At 36.0% G+C, this 16,974-nt stretch overlaps 1 protein-coding gene across 1 annotated transcript in view; it reads left to right on the forward strand.

The window, feature by feature from the left end:
* Positions 1-16,580, forward strand: part of Dhx15 (DEAH-box helicase 15) — a 42,534-nt gene extending 25,954 nt beyond the window's left edge. Inside the window, exons 6-14 of the mRNA XM_048364890.1 lie at positions 441-608; positions 3,884-3,970; positions 5,027-5,176; positions 5,521-5,629; positions 6,103-6,294; positions 9,027-9,149; positions 11,114-11,304; positions 14,187-14,356; positions 15,413-16,580. Of these exons, the coding sequence (XP_048220847.1) occupies positions 441-608; positions 3,884-3,970; positions 5,027-5,176; positions 5,521-5,629; positions 6,103-6,294; positions 9,027-9,149; positions 11,114-11,304; positions 14,187-14,356; positions 15,413-15,530 (1,308 nt within the window). The 3' untranslated portion in view covers positions 15,531-16,580. The remainder of the gene's footprint in view (positions 1-440; positions 609-3,883; positions 3,971-5,026; positions 5,177-5,520; positions 5,630-6,102; positions 6,295-9,026; positions 9,150-11,113; positions 11,305-14,186; positions 14,357-15,412) is intronic.
* Positions 16,581-16,974: the final 394 nt, after the last annotated feature.

A 16,974-nucleotide genomic window follows, 5' to 3' on the forward strand; every position in this document is an offset into this window, starting at 1 on the left:
TAGTAATCCCTCACTGAGACTCCGCAGTAGTTGAAAATCCATGAAGTAGCAGTAAGCGAACCATGATATATAGCAAGGGATGACTATTACGTTGCTGCTTTGTGGATTTTCACCTATTTTCTGTGAGGTTCTGGAATGTAACTCACGTGATAGGTGAGAGAGCACTGAATTTGAGAAATCGGGAACTGAATGTTAAGTGAATGGGGTGTGGAATGTAAATAAAACAGTTACATATTCAGTTGAATACAGAAATCAGTGTTTTAAGGATTTGGGAAATCCCTGAAATTTAGGAAATTTAAGTTTGGTGATTAATAGGGTACCCATGGAATGAAAGAAAACAAATAGCACACATAAAGTAAACTGCGTAGAAGAAAGATTGTGTTAAGTACTTCATTTTTCAATATTTTTCTTTTTAGACTTAAAACTTTTTAATTTTGTAGGAAATTGATGAGGCCTGTAAGAGAATAAAACGTGAAGTTGATGATTTGGGCCCTGAAGTTGGTGACATTAAAATCATTCCACTGTACTCTACGCTTCCACCCCAGCAGCAGCAACGTATTTTTGAGCCTCCGCCTCCAAAAAAACAGAATGGAGCAATTGGAAGAAAGGTAATACTAGAAGCTTACTAAAAAGCAAAACTTATTAATACTAGAAGAATTGTAAAATGCCAAAGTATATTCAATTAGAGGAAATTTATGGGTGATTTGTGATCTGGATTATCTACCACAAAATAATCTTCATTGTAGGAGTAAGAATGTATTGAGGTCATGTATACCTCCTGACCATATCTGAAGAATGTACTACTGCTTCCTACAAATACAGTTCTTAGCAAGTGGAAGATGGGTTAAAGTGAGTCAAGAAAAGGGGATGCTGGCCAAGTAATACCTTTTTCCTGTTATAGCCATTGCCAAAAATGAAGTATTTTTCCCCTTGGTGTTGGATTTCTTCCTAGGATTTTCTTTAAGAAAGGATTTCTAGAGTAAGTAGGGGCATTGGAGATGGAGTAAGAGTGAGGGAAGCAGTCTGATTAAAGTACTTACTGTGTGTAAAACATTACAGTGAAGCCTCTTTAAATGAGCACGCAATGCAAAAATGACAAGAATGTAAAATGTTCTATTAGGGGCTCTGAGTACTATTGAGATTCAGGAGGATGAATTGAAAGGGTGAAGCAGGGAATGTGGTCAAAATACTCTGAATGTGGGCAAATGCAAGTGAAGCTTGTTGAGATTGGTATGGGAAAAGCAGCAATAGGAAGGGAAGATGAGGGAGAATAATGGGAAGGAATGGATCTGATAAAGTTTCATTTTATGTGCGAAAACACCTTGTGCAAATAAATTGATAGTATTTAAATGGACAAAATAACGTTTTTGTCGATATGTGTGAAATGTTGGCCTTTTTAGAGAACTCTAATATCAGTAGCATTAGACTCCATAAATAATATGGGCTCCTTGAAAGCAGGAATTATTTGTAGTTTCTCTTAGTAGGGATTACTCTGGCCCTATGAGGCACTTTGTTGAAATGAGAGACAAGTACTAGGTTGAAATAGAGCAGGAAAAATTACACTGGTTTTAATAGTTTGAAAACCAGAACTCAGTAGGAGCATTTGCTTGTAGATCTGTGTATTTTCTTACATAATAAATCTACATGTGAGTTTTGTTAAGATTCTTAATCTCTGGTCTTAGTCACGTTGGTTGAGATTGTCAGCGGGTATGCTTGCACAGGAGGAATGCATTAATGAAGTAGACCCTGGTTACTGCTAAAAATTTCTTCTGTTTCATTATGTTGGAAAAAAGGCATACCTGGAAATTTCCCCATAATCCTTACATTTGGATGTATTGCTTTCTATATCAAAGGACTAACAGGACTTTTTTTTCTTTGTTATGTTTGCTTCCAGCCTTTTTGCTAATATTTTCAGTGGCAAATGAAAATTATAAATCATAGCTTCTTTGTGTTTAACTCTTCTACAGAATGTTGAACAGTGTCAATATGTTAAACTTTTGTGTGTATTACCTTGATGTATGCTGGACTTTGGAGAAAACATGTCATTTTAGGTCATACCATTAGCGTATAATTCTAGTGTTTACCATTTTAAAATTCACTGTTGGGGGCTGGGAATGTCCCTTAGCAGTAGAATGCTTGCTTGCATGCATGAAGCCCTAGGTTTGGTTCCTTAGCACCATATAAACAGAAAAGGCCATAAGTGGTTCTGTGGCTCAAGAGGTGGAGTGCTAGCCTTGAGCAAAAAAAAAAAAAAAAAAAAAAGCCAGGGACAGTGCTCAGGCCCTGAGTTCAAGCCCCAGGACTGGCAAACAAAACCAAACCTGTGCTACTATTAGCTACTCAATTTTGAATTCTATCTCTGCCAGTTATAACATCATTGTTCTTTGTATATCATAAATCTGACTTTCTAGAATAATATTACATTCAGATTGTTATTAAGTTCTCCTGTCACCTTTATATGGCTTCATTTTACTATTGATATTCAGTGTGCTATCTATATGTCTTTAAAATTCAGAAATGCCCTTAAATCACTGTTTTCTTTTTATATCCATATGATTCTGAAATGCCAATTAGTAAGAGTTCAAGCTACTGCTAATATTTTTAGAAATCTTCTGTACATCAGGTTTAAAGTCAGAAAATGAAATATTGTTCCTATTGTCCTAAGTAGATATTTTAACAAAAAGATGTGAGTTAAAGGTGCTTGAATTACAAAATTTGCCTTGTTTTCAAAAGTAAGAGTGGAGATGAAGTTCTTTTAGCTCTTAAACCTAGCCATTCATGTACATTTGTCCTATCCAGGCTGGTTCTTCTATGGTATGTTCTTTCCTTGTGAATAGATCTTTGTTTACCTTCAAGTGCTTTCCCAAACAAATTTCCTTACCAAAGCCTTTATCCTTTTACAGTCTCACAGCACAATTTTGATGTTCATACTGTGTATCCATGCCGAATCTTCCCTTATATACCGTGAAAGCTATGAAAATAGTCTCTTACCCGATTTATCAGGTCAACTGCTTGCATATACATACATATCTAATGGAATGTCAGTAATCTGTTCCTGAAAATCAGGTGTTCTGGGCAAAACACTATCAAGAAATACCTTTTTCTTATTGTTTTAAAAGAAATTATATATAAAGTGATTCCCAATTCCCATGGCATGTCCCTGAGACTGTACTTTGCAAAACATGCACAGTTGATTCTGATGTTCTGCTGAATCTTGTTACTGTGTATTTTTTTCTCTATTTTGTCATTTGTTGTTTTTTTTAAATGTTGAGTTCATAAAAGGTGAAATTTTCCTTTGTAAATATTACCTGGTATACACGTGTGAAGTCTGTATATTTAAAGTAAGTATTCAACCTAGGACATTCTATAAAGTGTTTGTATTGCTTTATTAGTACGTTTCTTTTGACTATCTTATGTTTGGATAGTCAGGATATAATGTGTAGTTTAGTGATAATCTATAATGTAATTTGCTGGGAAAGGAATTGCTGTTGTGAACTAAATTGAAATTTATAGCTTTAAAAATTCAGTTTGTTTGCTAAAACAGCCACTGAAGATAAATCCTTATTGATTCGGAGGTTCTTTTTTTTTTTTGGGCCAGTCCTGGGCCTTGGACTCAGGGCCTGAGCACTGTCCCTGGCTTCTTCCCGCTCAAGGCTAGCACTCTGCCACTTGAGCCACAGCGCCGCTTCTGGCCATTTTCTGTATATGTGGTGCTGGGGAATCGAACCTAGGGCCTCGTGTATCCGAGGCAGGCACTCTTGCCACTAGGCTATATCCCCAGCCCGATTCGGAGGTTCTTATGTAGTATAAATTAGTGGCAGTCTAAATGTCATGTTCTTTTTCCTTGAGGTGTAATAAGATTTTCTATACTGTTTCTGAACAGGTAGTTGTGTCAACTAACATTGCAGAGACATCTTTGACAATAGATGGTGTGGTGTTTGTGATTGATCCTGGATTTGCCAAACAAAAGGTATGTATATTGGTGTTTTAGTTAGATAGGTTGTAAGTTAGTGTGTCAGCTAATATTAGTTTATTATAATTTTTCTATTTCATTTTTAGAATTTGACCATTTTAGCCCTTTGTTCTCACTGTCCTTCAGAAATGAAGACAGTGTTTAATATTTACTCCTAAGTTTTGGCTATGTTCCCTTTCCCTTCCCCCTTTAGAAATCCTTTGATATCTTGACCTTTATGCTCACTTAGTGATATTGGGAGAGTAAAAATAATAACAATATATCCAACTGTGTGCTTTCACACATACAATGAAGAAGCTATGTTGCTTTCTACAATAGTGATGGACATCGAGTACTCAAGTAGCTGCTCAATGTTTTGCATGTTTTGCTGGGAATATGGCCTACCGGTAAAGTGCTTGTCTCATATACATGAAGCCCTGGGTTCGATTCTTCAGCATCACATATATAGAAAAAGCCCGAAGTGGTGTTGTGGTTCAAGTGGCAGAGTGCTTGCCTTGAGCAAAAAGAAGCCAGGGACAGTGCTCAGGTCCTGAGTTTAAGCCCCAGGACTGGCCAAAAAACAAAACCAAACAAAAAAATTTTTGCATGTTTTATTTCTCAAAACATTCTTTGAGTGAATTGACTACATTTGTAGGTGTATTATGTCATCGATAGCAAACTCTCTCATTAGATTGAAAACATGCAGTCTTCATTTCAAAATATTTTTCTTGATGTCCACTCATAGGTGTTGAAATTGGTTTATATTAGGTGATATCACTTAGTACCTGGAGTAGTAGAAAGGAAGCTAATTTTAAATTAGAAGGGGTAAAAAGATTATGTAAACTTGTGTGTGTGCTAGGCTTTCCATGTTAAGTCTTGGGAATGGTGATATGAGAATGCCTGGGAGAAATTTCTTCTTATATGTGGTAGTGGATTCTATTGTGATAGCTGACTTATGGTGATCAATATGCTTTGTTTATTTAGCATTAACTGTGGTTTGGGTATTTCTGTTGATCTACGTTTGTATTTAGATGAAGAAATAATCTTTTTTTTTTCCCTCCTGCATTCCAATAGGTATACAATCCTCGAATCAGAGTTGAATCTCTGCTGGTGACCGCTATTAGTAAAGCCTCAGCTCAACAAAGAGCTGGTCGAGCTGGACGTACCAGACCTGGAAAATGCTTCCGGCTGTACACAGAGAAAGCTTATAAAACAGAAATGCAGGTAGGAAATATTGCTATACCTAATGTGTTTGGTAAATTGAGATTAAGCAGAAAAAGTCGAATTCATTTACTTCATCCTGTCTTCTAGAACCATAAACTAATTAGTTCATGGATGTGGGGATGTATGGTGTAATTTATGAAATACTTGTACAGTTTTGAGTTGAGGTGACGAGGCATTGAGATATTACAAAGACAGTGGGAGAATGTATCTGTCTGCCTTGTCTAGTGTAGTACACAATGACTTCTCAGGCGACGAAGTAGAAGTAATGTCACAACAAGTAGCTTAGGAGGTAGAGAACACCGACTTGGAGATTCTCTGACAAACCTGTTTTTTGTTTCTGCTAGGATAACACCTATCCTGAGATTTTGCGTTCTAATTTAGGATCTGTTGTGTTACAATTGAAGAAACTTGGTATTGATGATTTGGTGCATTTTGATTTTATGGATCCACCAGGTATGCCTTGTGACAGTACATTTTGTCAGATGTTTAAAACAAAATTATTCCTTGCATTAAATATAAGTACATGCATTAAATACACCTTATCTTTTTCTTCAAGTGTGCATTCAGATAGGTCTTAGGTGGTAGTATTAAGAATTATTATTACATGAGCAAATAACCCTTTCTCCCCTTTAGAAATTATTCTGGGATTGGTTGAATTTTCATTTAGTAACAAAAATGTGAGAAATAGCCTTTCCCTATTTTCTTATGGGACTGCAGTTTAATAAAATGTTGCTAAACAATATTTCCATAGCATTTTTAAGATGAAAACAGTATTTTGCTATTCTGTGTGACTCATTGTTTGCTATAGCTGTACAATTGCATTAAATGACAATTGGGAGTTTTGACTTGTGTCCACTGAAAAATGAGTTTGCATTTTGTTTGTTTGCTTAAGGTAACTTGTCTAATAGAGTGGCTTTTTCCCCTAGCTCCTGAAACTCTGATGAGAGCCCTAGAACTTTTGAATTATCTGGCTGCTCTAAATGATGACGGAGATCTGACTGAATTGGGATCCATGATGGCAGAGTTCCCTCTTGATCCACAGCTCGCTAAAATGGTTATTGCAAGTTGTGACTACAACTGTTCTAATGAGGTCCTATCTATTACTGCTATGTTGTCAGGTAATAGAGGGAGAGGAACTGAAAAAAACCCAGCACTTCACAGTTTGGGTGGACTTCTTTTTTGTTTGTGTTTTATAATATTTAGTATAATAGTGGATTTTACAGATGGTTTTAAGGAACTTACTTTGTTTCCTAAATACCTTGTAAATAGTTTCATAAACGACAATAGTAGTTACAAAAGTAGTCTTTGTGCACAAAACAGTGAAAAATTGGCTCTCTTGAGCAAATAAAATTGCAATAAGCATAAGTTTAATGCAGTTGTAACTGAATTCTTTGGTAGGTCTCTGACTATCGAGGTTTATTCAAAGTGCAAGAAGAGTTTGTTCTAGTACTTGGCACTAGGCAGTGAGCCTGTGATACATTTAGATGAGCCTCTATACATGCATATATGTGTGTATTCATTGACAACCAAATGAACATTAATTTAAATTTAGTTTCAAATAGCAGTTTAGATTTAGGATTAAAATCAAATAAAAATGACAGAAAAATAGTTTGTTAAAGAAAATCAGAATGTAAGCTGAGTTCTATTTTTCAATAGCAATAAAGCTTAATACACAAAGGAATAGTAACTTAGAAATTAGACTTGCCAAAATGGACGAGAAGTCTTGTTAACAAGTAAATGAAGATTTTTAAAAGCTAAAACCGGTCAAGTTTCTACTGATAAGCAAAAATTGTGTGTTTCTAGTTTCCATAATGGAAAAGAGCTGACTTCTAATTGCAGAGTGGTTGATGATTCTTTATGACTTAATGCCACAAGTAATTTAGAAATGATGGACTCACAGGATAAAATAACATTTTTTAAATATAAAATTATGGTTCAATTTGGATATATGATATATTCAGATGGTATGCCTTTTACTTAAGTAGCTGAAATGTTTTCTTGCCGAGTTATGACTGATCAGACTCAGAGCAGATGGGCAGGGCAGTATCGAATCATTTTACTTAAACTGTAGTCTTCTCTGCGGAGGTGGTGGTAGGTTGTTGTCTGCCTTTCTTACATGTTTTGTCAGATTCTCCCAGTTGTACTTCACCTAAGATTTGAGTTTGTAGGGGAAAAATGGGGCAAGAAGTAACAGATTGTCTAATTATCTGTTCCTGCTCGGGTTCTACTTTCTCTTATCAGATATCCACTATAATACTATAGTTTGAGTTTAGAATCTTAGTTCTTTAAAATTTGTCTTGTGATGAGATCTAAATCTTCCAACTGCACATTTCAGTCTTATTTGTAATAGGAGTGATGCACACAGAAGCTTAACTGGTTTTTAAATATCAATATGAACTTAGGTCCAGTGTTTTTTAAGATAGTCCATTTGTTGGAAAATGTTAAATTAAGTCAGGAAGAAGTCATGGAACAAAACCAATTTTCTGAGCTTGTACATAGCTTTGTTTGCCAGTTAGTTTCTGAAGTTTTGAAACAAAAATCAAGCCTGTAGGGCACTACTTACACACTCCCACTTAAATCTTGGGGTGAGTTCACATAATTCATACCCACAGTTGTGAGAAGTTTCTGTACTTTTATGATCCTTGCTTCAGTTACAGTAAGCAAGACTTCATATTCACTGTGATTATGTTCCATTGTCTTTATTTGGCTATCTTGACATCTTTAAAGGGGAAACTGTATGGGAAAGAGTAATTCATACTGTATTTGGTCTTGTTGATTACTCCCATTATCTCTTATATGAAATGATAATTTGATTTTTCCATTGATAAAAGTTTTAAGAGCTTTAAAAATGTGTTGAAAAGACCCGAGCTTGTTAAGTATTTCTTTTCCTACTGCTTTTTATGACTATGGAATTGCTAAAGTGAATTAAGGAAAGTTGTATTTCAAAAAATGTAGTGCACACTTTGTAAACTAAAGCTTTATGTAAATTAATACTGAGGATCTAAAATACTGTAGTTAAATACTTTGATGACCCTTGAAATAATGATTGTTTTGGACTAATTGTCGACTTAAAAGTACTGGGTTTTGCTTTTGAGGATTCAAATCTCTTTTTTTTTCTTTCCTTTTTTTGGGGAGGGGGTCTTGGGGTTTTATATTTGCTGATCCTTTTATTAAAGTGCTGCAGTGCTAGGCTGAATATCTCAGCCTTTGGGATTTTCTTGATTCTTAAAGGCGGTTTAACCTTCCACCACTACTGCTATCATCAAACCCAAGATTATTTGATATTTTTTATGTTCTCATATGCTTCTGCTCACCGGTGCTAATAGTGATACCCACCAGTTGGTAATAGCCTCAGAACTAGGGAAAAATATCTGATAGAATTGTGGCAGTAGAATGTATAGTTGTTGTAGATCTGCAATGGGCAAGTATGACTTCCTGTCTTTCACGGCCATTCTGTGGGTTAAATGAATGTCTTTCGAAAAAATTATGATTAACAGGCTGTTGACACCATAATTCTGGTTATCGGTAGAGCTATCAGCACTGGTTTTTTAAATAAGTTGAGCATTCTAGTAACTTGATGGCCTTCAGAATAGCTGTTTTGATATGCCTACTTTTAGATCTAGTTAAAATAATCAGGTACTCTGTAGCTTTGAAACCCTCTTGTCTTACAGATGTGGTTAGGTGTTGATGTACCAAATCAAGGTAGTAAACAGTCCAAGATGCAGTTGGAGGCCATCCTGCCCTGCCCTATGCTCTGTGAACTGACCTAGCTAGGCCTTGTTCCTCTATCTGTGAATGCGTGACTCATCGATATGGGCGTTTGTGTTGGGCCCATACCAACCTTGTTTAGTCCCACAGTGTTTTGTTCGCCCCACGGAGGCCAAGAAAGCTGCAGATGAGGCCAAGATGAGATTTGCCCACATAGATGGAGATCATCTGACACTGCTGAATGTCTACCACGCTTTTAAACAAAGTAAGTCTAAATTGGATTGCAAGTACTTTTTTGTCTAAATGTCACTTCCAGCACATAAGATGTTTCTTCATCCCACTTTCATTTATTATCTGTGACAACTCTACATTATAAAAATCCAGAGGTACTTTATAAAAACTCCTGACTAGTATTCAAAATAGAAATTGTCTGTCTTAAAAAAGAAATGTTCAGGTTTATAATCAAGGGGGGGAAAACCCTGAAAAATGCAGGTGATAAAAAAGTGAAAGACTTGTGTACATTTACTAGTAAAACACAAAAAATGGTTTAATACTTCTATTGGTACATTTTATATTTCCAGTGAATAGTTCTGTATTGTTAGAATAATTACTCTCTTGGGGGAAGGCACTGAGGTTTGAAGTTCGCTTGATGTGTGCTTGTTTGGCACTACCATTTGAGCCACACCTCTAGTTCAGCTTTTTGCTGTTCTTAAGTTTCAGCAAGGATTTCTTTTAAAATATTAGAATAGTTAGAAGAAAGAGAGTCTTTTTTGTTTTTATTCCCTTGCAAGAAATGAATGTACTCAATTGCTAGTTATTTTGGAGATGGAATCTAGCCAGTTTTTCTGCCCAGGCTGTCTTTATACCATGATCCTTGATATGTTAGCTTTCTGCCTGGATAACTAGGATTACAGGCACAGGCCACTGACACTTGACTATTCTTAACTTTTTAAAAAATTTTTTACTAGTAAATAACATTTTTCACTAAAGCTAACAAAAGAGAGCAGTAAATGACATTTCTTGTTCATGCCACAAGTGGACTATGGGCAGAAAAGGGAATAGTTTAACTCTACTGATAGCTCAAAAATGCATTATCAGCTGCTGTTTGTAGGTGTTAATTCTGTTAAAACTGGCAAAGAAAACATAATCCTTAGCTGGGTGGGAGTATATTTAGTGGATAATTTATACTCAGGAGCTATTATATAGATACTTGTCTATGAAAAGCAAGTTTTGCATTAACAACCTTAGTAAGTCCTAAAACTTAGTACTGGCACCAAAAAAATTCCTGTACATATTGTTTCTCTACATATCTTCTAAGATGAGTTATTTATTCAATAACAAAACATTAATTGTTAGAATCCTAGAACCAAGGAGGAAAACTATACCACATTTAGTATGTTACAGTAGCTGGAGAAAGATTAATGTGGTTCTACATTTTACACTTATTTTCCCCTTCCCTTTTCACAAACTGTTTTATTTATCAAAGACTATGTTGGGAACACAAGATGCTGTTTTCTAACACTACTGTTTTTCAGACAGAGAGGTCTTACTGTTAACTTATTACTTTGACACTACGGTTTGATTATAAGCAGTTGGCCTAGTTTCATATTAATTCATCAGTAGGAAAATACCCTTTTGATAGTATATGTAATGAAGTTATTTTGGAGTCCTATCCATAGGTCTGTTTATTACACATGGGTAGAAGTTCCAGGCATCTTTGTAAACTTTCCATTGTTTGTATTTCAAACCTTGCTGTTAAATAATTGCTGAGATGTGTCGTGATCAGTCTTCAGCCTCTTTGGGCTTAAGGTGCTCTAACTCAGGCATAGAACACTCATTTGATATTCATGTTTATAACTTTACAATGCATTTGATTATCTTAGTCTAAGGCCATGTTTTCTTTGAAAATGAGCATGTAAGACATGGCATTTTATCAGATTCTTTCTGTCTTTAAGCCATCTGTTGTAAACACCCATGTGGATGTTAATGGATAAATAAGAGAGTTGGTTTAAAAATCATTGTTTTGCCATCCAGTAGTACTATTTCTGGTTTTGAGCCTATAATACAGCTTTTTAGGAAATTTAGTAACAGTTCGTTTTTTAAAAGAAAATGATGTGGGCAAATTCCCCTTCTAGATTATTTAGCTTAACAGTTTTTCTTTTAAATTAGAAAATAGTCCGGTGTGGATGATTCATTGTCCTTCTCTTTTCCTCCCCTCCAACTTTTTAGATCATGAGTCGGTTCAGTGGTGTTATGACAACTTCATTAACTACAGGTCCCTGATGTCTGCAGACAATGTACGCCAGCAGCTATCACGAATTATGGACAGATTTAACTTGCCTCGTCGAAGTACTGACTTCACAAGCAGGGACTATTATATTAATATAAGAAAAGCTTTGGTTACTGGCTATTTTATGCAGGTATGTGAACAATATCAGGAATGCATAATTAAATATTTGCGTATAATTTGATTTCTGTTAAAGGCCTTTGTCCACATAAAAGTGAGTTTAAGAGCACCTACAAAAATTGTAAGTGTTGTCATTGCTAGTGCTAGTGTAGTCAGTGCTAGGAATTAGCTTAACTCAGAAATTTATGTGTAATGAACAGTAAGAATATACTAGATGGCAAGGTTAATAATCCATTTGGGTTGGAAATAATTTCAGAATTTCTTTTAAAAAATTATTACAATATTTGTTATGCCAAATGCTAGATGGATAAATTCAACCGTGGTGTTTGTGTGTGTGGAGCTTGAACTTAGGGCCTTGGTGCTATCTAAGCTTTTTTGCTCAGGGCTAGTTTCCTAGTACTTGAGTCACACCTCCTCTTCCACTATTTTTCTGGTTAATTAGAGATAACCGTCTTACAGGCTTTCCTCTCTGTCTGGCTTTGAATCACAATTCTCAGATCTCAGCCTCCTGAGTACCTAGGATTACAGGTGTGGCCCATTGTCACCAGGTAACACTTTACTTCAGATAAATGGGTCATCATTTCCCTGTAGTGTTCCCAGTGTATTAACAGGAAACAGTTATTTAAGTATATCTAGAAGTTTGTAGTTCACTTTACTTTTTACCTAAACAACTCCCAATTTAAATACTTAGCTAGATTTTATTTACATTTCTATGTAGAAATAGTAAATAGGTGGTAGTAGATCCTTGGGGCCACTACACAAGGGGAAAAACGTGTTTTTGAGATAAAGTGAGAGAAAAGGTTTCATTTTCTTGAAGTATGTTGTATTGGACATTATCAGAGCTGAAATAAAAGTGGAAGGCAGGGCTGGGGATATAGCCTAGTGGCAAGAGTGCCTGCCTCGGATACACGAGGCCCTAGGTTCGATTCCCCAGCACCACATATACAGAAAACGGCCAGAAGTGGCGCTGTGGCTCAAGTGGCAGAGTGCTAGCCTTGAACGGGAAGAAGCCAGGGACAGTGCTCAGGCCCTGAGTCCAAGGCCCAGGACTGGCCAAAAAAAAAAAAGTGGAAGGCAAATACTGTGTACATAAAAGCAGATAAAATGAATGTTTGGGAAAAAAAATCTCAATCTCCTGGCAGTAACATCGAAAGCAAATGGTCCATTACTTAAGTGGGTTGATTTTTAATTATTTCTCTGTCTCTTGCTTGCTTGTTCATTTTCTCCATCTTTGACTGTGTATGTTAAACAAATGGTTAAGTCCTATGGCCTATATACCAGTTTTTAGGTGAATGATAGTTACTCTTAACTGTATTGTTATCTGTATTAATATGCATTACTTTTTTGCTGGTTGGTTTGGTTGGGGGGGGCAGTCCTGGTGCTTGATCTCAGGGCCTGAGCACTGTCCCTGGCTTCTTTTTGCTCAAGGCTACCACTCTACCACTTGAGCCACAGCTCCACTTCTGGCTTTTATCTATTTATGTGGTGCTGAGGAATCAAACCCAGGGCTTCATGTATATGAGGCAAGCACTGCTACCACTAGGCCATATTCCCAGACCCAATTACTTGGTTTTTTTATGCACTCCTAACTTCTAATTTGGAAAAAAAAATTGTTGGATAAAGTCATATTCAAGTATTATGCTTCTACTCATTCTCTCTAGGGTCCTAAACAACATTCTTGTACTAGCTAGCACCTAGTGGTACCTAATACCATATGAATTTGAGTTTCTTCCACTCGAGAATACTCTTCTTTTTTTCTTTTTTCTTTTTTTCTTTTTAGTGCCAGTCCTAGGGCTTGAACTCGATACCTGGACACTGCACCTGAACTTTATTTATTTTTTCTCAAGGCTAGTAGTACCCTACTACTTGAGCCATAGTTTTACTTCTGGCTTATTGATGGTTAATTGGAGATAAGAGTCTCACAGAGACTTTCCTCCCTGGGTTGTCTTTGTACCATAATTCTTAGATCTAGGATTACAGGTGTGCACCACTGGCACCTGGCTCTGAACTTGTTTATTAATAAAGTAGTAAAATTGAGAAGGGAAGACTTATGTGATGCTATATTTAGTTAAGTCTTACCCATTAAAGTGTTTGATCATCAAGCACATAAAGCGTGCTTCTAATTCTTCTATTCAGCCGGCCAAGGTCTTGGGATCATGTTTCAAAGCTAGCCAGGACAGCAGAATGCATGAGAATCTTATCTCCAGTTAACCATCAACTATTGAAAGTGGATCTTTGGCTTAATTGGTTGATTGCCAGTCGTGAGTGTAAAGGCCTATGCCCTGAGTTCTAGCCCTGCTATCGACACACAGACCCAAAAAGATATGTAGGAAAAGAGGACATGTGACACAGCTCTCATACTCTTTATTTGTGAGCTACCGTTTTCTTCTTAATTCCTTTTACTTTACATACAAATCTGGTCATTGTTCAACTAGTCTACTTGGCACGGGAAAGACCATATAATAAATATTAGGCCCTGCAGGCATAGATTTTTGTCTCTGTTGCTCAACTGTGTGGCCTGGTAGCATCCAGAAACAAATGGATGCTTCTCTGTTTCAGTAGAACATAGGAGTGCTGAAGTTTGAATGTCATAGATCTTTTTGTCCCATGCTTAACAAGAATATTTCTATTGATTATTTTTTTCTCTAAGCATTTTAAAATGTATAAGCTGTTCTTTGCTCACAGGTCTTATAAATGCAGGCTGTGAGTAGAATTGACCTACAGATTATACAGGGCTGATCTCTGATTTTATTAGGTAGTGAGAAATAGAAATAGCCATAGAATAAAAAGTAAAACATGAAGCTGATCTGTTTTTATTATAGAAGTCACTTTGTTTTACCTGTATAACTAGCACATCACAATAGAAGCGTTGTGTTAATTTTCTGGTGATTTCAGGTGGCACACTTAGAACGAACAGGACATTACTTAACTGTGAAAGATAACCAGGTGGTTCAGTTGCATCCCTCTACTGTTCTTGACCATAAACCTGAATGGGTGCTTTATAATGAGTTTGTTCTAACAACGAAGAATTACATCCGGACATGTACAGATATCAAGCCAGAATGGTAAGCGCAATTTTAGATTTTTGTTGTTTGCTCAGAATAGAATCTCGCTTTGTAGTATGAGTCATGGCCTCTTTGCAAGTTGGATAACTTGGTTTTCTCCTCAGTTATGGATGAGTATATACATATGAGGCACCAGGAATCTACCTTATGGTATGATTATCTCATAATACAGTCTCTCCTGTAGTTAGAAGACAGTGGGAGTGTTGCTCTGGCAAAGTAGTGCTCCGCATTGGGTCTTTAGTTTTGCCAGAACCCATTTTGCAACTCACGATGGGAAATGGCACTAGATTATGCACTTAGGTCAGGTGGTGTTGCTTGCTTAGTATATTCTGCCTCTTTTCTACACTGATGGATAGTTGAATTGTGTAATTACCATTTATCTGAAATGTTTAGTTGAGAAAAATTTGTATAGCTAAACTTTCTAAAAGATTTTGAGCATATATTTTTAGGATGTAGAGTTAGAGCCATACTCATTAGAGGAGATGAAATCTTTTGCAATCATTTCACATAGAACTTGACTTACTATAACATAACCTTGAAGAGTCAGTCAGGTCAAGATAGTGTGCTAAAGTGAAGAAATCAACCATCTTGTGTGTTAACTATCTTCACATTTTTTTTGTTTTGTTTTTGTTGCCAGTCCTGGGGCATGGACTTGGCGTGAGCACTGTCCTTGGCTTCTTTTTGCTCAAGGCTAGCACTCTATCTAGCACTCTACCTCTTGAGCCACAGTGCCACTTCTGGCTTTTTCTATATATATGGTGCTGAGGAATTGAACCCAGGGCTTCATGTATACGAGGCGAGCATTTTACCACGAGGCCATATTCCCAGCTCTATCTTCACATTTTTTTAAAAGAATATATTTAAAGCTTATGGTAAATTCAACAGAAAGTTCCCATATAGCACATTTCTAAAGGTGTAAAGAATTGGCATTTCTAATAATGATCATTATAGACTCACCTTTGTTCACCAGGATAATATTGATTAATGCCTATCCTATTAGCAGCTCTAATATTTGAATTAAATGTTAACTTGGTTTTATTCCCTTCTTCTGGACAGGTTGGTGAAAATTGCCCCTCAATATTATGACATGAGCAATTTCCCACAGTGTGAAGCAAAGAGACAGTTGGACCGCATTATTGCCAAACTTCAATCCAAGGAATATTCACAGTACTGAACTCAATGGTTAGAACTGAAGTTATTCAGAGGACAGCTTTAAAAGATGAGTGAACTCAAAAGTTCAAGTTGTGCTCTTCACGTTGGTTCAATAATGGCCTTTTATTTGAAAGCTTTTTAATTTTTCTTTACAGTAAATATTCCATTCTGATTTCATAAATTAAACATTTATGCCTCCCTTTTGTGTTGACACTGTAGCTCATACTGGAAAAGTCGATCAATGTTTTGCAGTTTATTGAAAGTAGTTCTATATATAACAATGTTATGAGCATTTCTTTAGAAATGGTTGAAAATGCTTCTAAAATGTGATTATCGACCATGGTATGCATGATCGTTGTAATTGTTGACATTCCTTTTAGAAGTTGTGAAATGTTACAACTTGTGCTTATGTAGACACATCTTCTGTCTCAGTACAGAGGCACTGACTTCAATAAAGTCTATTTATACTAAATTTGGCCAAAGCCCTTCGGTATCTTTATTCCAGTCTCCATGAATATGGTTGCTTCTCTTCCCAAGTGTGGGGCTTTTTCCTTTTTTATTATAATTATACTATTAGTATGTATTTAGCATCTTTTCCCAGGAGTACTCTGTAGATAAAGTAGTCATTAAAGCCGTATTTCAGAGCATAGTGTAGCACTATTGTTAATCAGTATGTGATCTAGTGGGATGAAATGTGTAATATTTTTTGAAATTGGATTTTAAAGGACAGAATAATGAATGAGTTGTTGTCTTATTGTCTTAAACTTTAGTTTATGTGGCTGATAGTTTTGTTACATTTTTGTCATGTTTTATACTCAGATGGACATTAAGCATTCTGAACATGTTTTATTTGTACTAGATAGGAAGGCACAGTTGTATTTTAGATCTCAACCAGTTTTTACTGTATTTTCAGTGTTGGAAGTTTTATGCAATATACAAAGTAATTTGTATAGTGTGTTGAATGAGAATTTAACCTTTATTTCCTTTAATAAGCATTAACCCTTTGAAACCAAAAGATGAGATGTTTGTGGCCCATCTAAGATGATATAATAAATTGTTTCCGTTTAAAGGCTAACTACTGTAATTTTTAATGTTTGAACTCCCCCTTTTGTTCTCCTTAAAAAAATTAGTACTAAAAGAAATTACTATATATGTATTGGTGGAAGACATTCATATGTGACTTAGGAAGAGAGTTAATGCCAATTTAGGCTAAGTGCATTTGGTTTTCTTTCCATGGGAGTATTTACAGGCTAGGGTAGAACTTCAGGTTCCATTGAAATATTGGTTTGTCAGTTGTTGAGACTGCACTGTTTCTATTTTGTGACTGATGACCTCCCGTTAGAAGTGGTTGAACAAACTGGTTCCTGCTCCCCACCACGGTACCTCTCCACCACATAGCCTCTAGATTTGTTTAGCGCCATGCCCAGCCAAACATGAGCATTTATTACATGTTTTTGACAAATGTA

Source organism: Perognathus longimembris, chromosome 16, assembly GCF_023159225.1.
Source record: "Perognathus longimembris pacificus isolate PPM17 chromosome 16, ASM2315922v1, whole genome shotgun sequence".
Lineage (NCBI taxonomy): Eukaryota > Metazoa > Chordata > Mammalia > Rodentia > Heteromyidae > Perognathus > Perognathus longimembris.